At 40.3% G+C, this 6,009-nt stretch overlaps 1 protein-coding gene across 1 annotated transcript; it reads left to right on the top strand.

Annotated features, from left to right (window-relative positions):
• Window positions 1-1,237: 1,237 nt before the first annotated feature.
• On the top strand, window positions 1,238-3,158 carry LOC143133225 (hatching enzyme 1.2-like). The gene is made up of 8 exons (XM_076292991.1): window positions 1,238-1,306; window positions 1,410-1,476; window positions 1,579-1,719; window positions 1,814-1,931; window positions 2,346-2,524; window positions 2,667-2,748; window positions 2,888-3,012; window positions 3,127-3,158. Coding segments are annotated over exons 1-8 (783 nt in total). The 3' UTR covers window positions 3,129-3,158.
• The last annotated feature ends 2,851 nt before the right edge of the window (window positions 3,159-6,009 follow it).

The raw sequence follows: 6,009 nt of genomic DNA, 5'->3' as shown, positions 1-6,009 counted from the left end.
GCTCAACAGGACAGAGTTACTGTGGAAACTTTATCTAAACATGTCAAACACATCGCTGTAAACACTGACAGCAACTTTCATGTTAAAAACAACAGCCTAATAAATTCATCCAATGTGTTATTACTAGCATTTAAAAAGTAATTTTCTTCTATTTTTTTGTTATTTCCAAAATTAGTCCTGAAAAGGGTGGTCGTCTTATATTCAGGGTTGTTTTTCGCGGGCCAATATGGTATCTGTATGAGATAACCGTGTTGGCCCACTCAAGTACACTTGTTCCCTTAGTTCCATAAAGAAACTGATGATTTCTAAAAAGATTCTTAAAGGATATGCTGTATTATTTATTGGTGTTTGTATAATTGTTCTTATTTTTAATTGTTTTTTTACTATGATTACTGTGGGGTAAATCTTACAACTGATAGCATATTTTTACTACCATATTTCTCTTAAGACTCAGTCAGGACGATGGAATATCAGGATCCAGGCTTTTATTCTTTTCAATGAGGGGCCAGTGCCCCTCAAGGGAGAGATGCATGTTTGTGTCACCCCATCATGGGTTTCACCAGTATTCTCTGACTATACAAAATATTGCCCCGACAGATGATAAGGCTGGTAGAGGTAGTTCCAAACCATGGGCGGATTATGAACTTTTGGGGCCCTGGGCCCAGATGTATTAAGGGCCCCCCACTAATTGTCGTATATGTGGGAGGGGGGGTTTGGGGAGCCCTCCCCCAGAATTTTTTTAATTTGTTTGATGTGATTTCCTGTATTCTGGTGCATTTTGGGGATTGCCAATAATAAATTCAATCAGATTCATAGCCTACATCCTGATTTGTTGATATTGAGGCAATGATTCCATGCAAAGGCTTGGGCTTCAGGGCCCCCTGACCCCTTGGGCCCCTGGGCCTGGGCCCGGTAGGCCCGTGCAGTAATCCATCCCTGTTCCAAACACTTGCCCAGTTTTGTCAATAGCCATGCCAGGACCACATGCCAGCTACCAAGCCAAACATCCTTAAGCACTCTGCATAACATGTTGTCTTAGTCCAGTTGTTGAATTTGTGGGAGCAGTGGTGGTGTCCTCCCATAAGAGCTTCCATTAGACACCTGACCCTGAAAGCAGGCTTAAATGCCCCTGCACACACACCTGTGGAGGGCTGTATAAAAGCTCAGGTGAGATGGGTCTCAAACACTGAGCTCCAGAGAAGTAGCCGTCCACAGCATCTCCACACACTGAAGCAACATGGACCTCAGAGCCTCCATCTCCCTTCTGGTGCTGCTGCTTGGCCTGTCCAAGGCTCTGCCTCTCATGGTAAGAATACCTGTGATATTCAAAACTCCACTTCTAAAGGCTATCTGTGGGATTCTCCTGTTTCATTTAAACCATTTTTTGTCTGTAGGCTGATGGTGATGAGAATCACATTTTCCTAGAGGAGCGTCACAGTGTGGATTTGACCACACAGATTTTAGCTACCAACAATGGTTTGTTTCTCATTGTTTAAACAAATGGACAGTTAAGTTGAGGGTATGCACAAACTCACAGAGTCTCTATGAATAACTTTCAAATGATATTTAATCTTTCAGCTTCCAGAGAATTTCTAATTGAGGGAGATCTTGTGGTGCCAAAAACCAGAAATGCTATGACTTGCTGGAACAATGACTGCCTATGGAAGAAGTCTGCTAATGGAAAAGTTGAGGTGCCTTACATAGTGAGCCCTGATTTCTGTAAGTGAACTTATTTGTAGTATTCTGTAATATGCTGTACATATATTTTAAAGCACATCCATTATGCATTTATAACCATTATTTGTGTTTTCAGCTTCCAATGATGTGATGACAATTCAAAATGCCTTGGCTACCTTCAGCAGTAAAACCTGTGTGCAGTTTGTTCCTCGCTCAACCCAGGGTGACTACCTCAGCGTTGAGAACAGGGATGGGTGAGTTCATTTAGCACTGTGCTGAAAATGCTTTTCCTTCTATGGTCGATTCTATGGCCACACCTACCTGCCTGGAAAAGGTCCTTTTGTCTTTTATACTTCAACCCCATATTATCACACTGGTATCACTTTTTAACTTTTATCACCTTTTTGTTGTTAAACAATATCAACAAAGACAAGAAATGCTGATTATTGTGTGAAAAGTCATCTAAAATACATGTACATAATGTTAGCTAAAACATTCTGATTGCAAAGAATATTTTTGTGTACACGAACAAAATCAAACTTAGCTTATGCTATCAATTGTGATGTGATGAGGACCATGGTCTTTTTTATCATAATTAATTCATATAATAATAATGAATGGAGCCATATTGTAAATGTATCTATCATTCTTCCTCCCATCTTTCTCAGGTGCTATTCTGACCTTGGCAGGACAGGAGGCAAACAGGTGGTCTCTCTCTACAGGTCCGGTTGTGTTTACAGCGGCATCATTCAGCATGAATTTCTTCACGCTCTGGGCTTCCACCATGAGCAGAACAGGAGTGACAGAGACCAGTATGTGATAATCAACTGGGAAAATATTGACTCACGTAAGCTGCATTTCCTTCTTCACATGAATGTACTGCAGTCTTGAGTTCATTTTATGTTTGGACATGTTGACAAGAACATGTTGACAAAACTGATTGAAAAATGATGAATAGCTTTAAAAACCAGCACGGTTTATCTTGGCAGAAATGGTTTACAACTTTCAGAAACAATCCACCAACAACCTGAACACTCCATATGACTACTCTTCTGTGATGCATTATGGGAGGTAAGAAAATGGCACCCAGTTAAAAAGAATTATTTGTCAAGAGCTGTGTTATCTTATGTGTTACTAAATGTAAAAAAAAATATTGAAAAATATTGCTCCTCAAATGTTTAAAATCACTGACCGTCATGTTCTTCTATAGCACTGCTTTCTCAACCAATGGAAAGGCGACAATCACACCAATTCCAAACCCAAATGTGCAAATTGGACAGAGACAGGGAATGTCCACCACTGACATCCTGAGGGTCAACAAACTGTATGGATGCTGTGAGTATGACCTCCTGTATAATATGGAGTGTTAGTAACTTTGGGATTGCTGAAATGATGGGTTGCTTGCTGCAATAGAATTCAATTCTGACCATTCCTTCTTCTTTCTAACAGAAAAAGCTCAAACTGATGCTGTCCCAGTCTGGAACCACCACATGATGTAACAGCTGAGATTGGAGAGCACAAGTTCTTACATGATGGTTGTTAATTGTGAACATTATTCCTCTCATGTTGATATCACTGGAAAATAAAATGACTGAAAAGAACTCATTCTGCTGTTGTCCTGCTGCTTTCTTGTATCATGGCAAAAGAACAGAAGTTTAGCATCACAATCACAAAAAAAGTTTAAATCACAAAACATATATTGTTAGATGATGATGGATATGTTTTGTGGGTATTATTCCTCTCATATTAATATTCAATTAGTAAAATAACAGGAAAAACTCTGCTTTTGTTCTGCTACTTTCATGCACCATACAATTATATTATCTATAAGAGTGTTTTTCAACCTTTTTTGTGCCACGGCACACTTTTGACACTTAAAATGTCCCACGGCACACTAACATCCTGTGTGAAGAAAAAATAAACATACCATAGCCTAAAATTTCAAATAATACACAGATATGGCCTTATTATGGCTTCTATGCAAGACCTGCTCAATAAAACAAGTGCCCTCTGTTTCATTTGTAGGTGACTATATCTAATTTAATTGTTGTTATGAACTGGATATGTGATGATTCATACTGGATATGGGGCCTCCATTGTACAATGCCTGCATACCACAAATAGTGCAATCATACAATCAATGAAAGCATGTGGTTATAAATTATTTGATGCAACAGTTGCATTTCTGGACCAGTGAGTGACATTTGGGTAATTTTCTGCGGCACACCTGATGATCTCTCACGGCACACTAGTGTGCCCCGGCACAGTGGTTGAAAAACACTGATCTATAACATAACATAACATAACATAACATAACATAACATAACATAACACAAACACACAACAATTCTATTTCCATAATTATTCCCGGTATCTTATCAGAATCCTTTTAGAAATCATCAGCTATACTACAGTTTACATAGAAAACTATAATTTAAAATGCTTATCCCTCTATGGAATGATTTTTATTTTTTTGCAGAAAAAATATTTTGCCCGACATTTAGAGAGCTTGGGGGTCAATATTGACATATCAATCATAAAATTGGTATCTGTGAATGCCCGCATCAAGGGTCTGCTATTTGTTTGTATATGTTGCTAGGATTATAAATGGCAACAGCAACGAAGAAGATTGACTGATGAGTTTGTTGGTATTTGTCGGTGCCCGCATCAAGGGCTTGCGATTTTTTTTGTTACGTTGCTGTTCGGCCACAGCAATTAAGAGGATTAATCAATGAATTTGTCGATATTTGTTGGTAGAGAACACATCATGAGTGTGGAGGGTGCTGGGTCTGAGATGCCAGGTATCACTGTTGAACCTGTTCTGGAGGTGTTGTGGGCCTACAGTAATTCAATGAAACACCCATAAAGGAAAGTGCCTGCTTGATAACCCCACTAAAATGTTCTTGAAAGCTGTTGGTGATGTTTTTATGTTTTTTGCCCACAAAGGTTGATTTGTTTGAATTTAACATCTCTTATGTACAGTATATTTGACCAAACAACAGGGCAAGTGTGGAACATCCTCCTCATCTATGTTATCAGCCTCTTCATCTTCAACCACAGGCACAAGCTCAGTGTCAGGGCAATCCTTTAAATGACAATAAAATATTCAAATATAGCTGCAAGCAGCAATGCGGGGGCTTAGCAGTGCGCTATAGCAGGAACGGCTATGGCAGCCCATGGCATGAGCAAGCACTCACAGCAAGTTTGATTGCAATTGGATAAAGAATGGCTGAGAAATAAGCTCATTTACTTTGTTACACTGCCCCTAGAGGCCAAATTACACCAATATCCTTGTGCGTCCTCACAATCAGCTACCATGTCCCTGGACTTCATACACCAACGAGTTGCTGAGACGGGAGCTCACTTTCTTTATTACAGCACCCCTAGAGGCCAAATGAGACCACTTTCCTTGCATGTCCTCACAATCAGCTACTTTGTCCCTGTCCCAAGTTTGGACTTCATACATCAAAGCGCTGCTGAGATACAAGCTCACTTCCTGTATTGCAGTGCCCCCTATAGAGGCCAAATGATGCCAATTTCCTAGTGCGTCCTCACAATCAGGTACCAAGTCCCTATACCAAGTTTGGACTTCATACATCAAAGCGCTGCTGAGATACAAGCTCACTTCCTGTATTGCAGTGCCCCCTATAGAGGCCAAATGATGCCAATTTCCTAGTGCGTCCTCACAATCAGGTACCAAGTCCCTATACCAAGTTTGGACTTCATACATCAAAGCGTTGTTAAGATAGGAGCTCACTTCCTGTATTGCAGCGCCCCCTATAGAGGCCAAATAATTCCAATTTCCTAGTGTGTCATCACAATCAGTTAACAAGTCCCCTTGCCAAGTTTGGACTTCATATATCAAAGCCTTGCTGAGATAAGAGTTCACTTCCTGTTTGGCGGCTTCATCGCCATATTTGATTCGCTGTCACAGGCAAATAAACTTGAAATTTAAAAATCTGACAAGTATCATATGTGCGGCTTGATCTGAAGATCATCTCCGCCAAGTTCCGTGAAAATCGGATGAAATTTGTAACCGCTGAAACTTTTCGTAGAGTTTGGACTAAATCCAATATGGCGGAGGTCCAATATGGCGGAAAGTGACGGAATAGGGGTCGATGAACTCGGGATGGTCCAAGGATTCAGACGCTACCTCAATTGTGAAAATCAGAGAGTCAATAAGAGTCAAGGATCACGCGCATGAACGCATGTCCAGCGTTGAACTGGTGGTGGCGCTAGAGTGTTCAATGTATATGCATAAAAATTGCTGTGAGTGATTGGGACAGTGTCCTGACTAATGGTATCGAGTTTTGTTATGTTAACTCAAAGCGT

The sequence above is a fragment of the Alosa pseudoharengus genome, unplaced genomic scaffold (genome assembly GCF_046254945.1).
Source record: "Alosa pseudoharengus isolate Yale_2024_CS ecotype anadromous, Long Island Sound unplaced genomic scaffold, YU_APseudo_1.1 YU_APseudo_1.1_scf_19, whole genome shotgun sequence".
NCBI classification, from domain to species: domain Eukaryota; kingdom Metazoa; phylum Chordata; class Actinopteri; order Clupeiformes; family Clupeidae; genus Alosa; species Alosa pseudoharengus.
The sequence above is the reverse complement of the archived record's forward strand: the minus strand, read 5'-3'. Positions and strand labels throughout refer to the sequence as shown.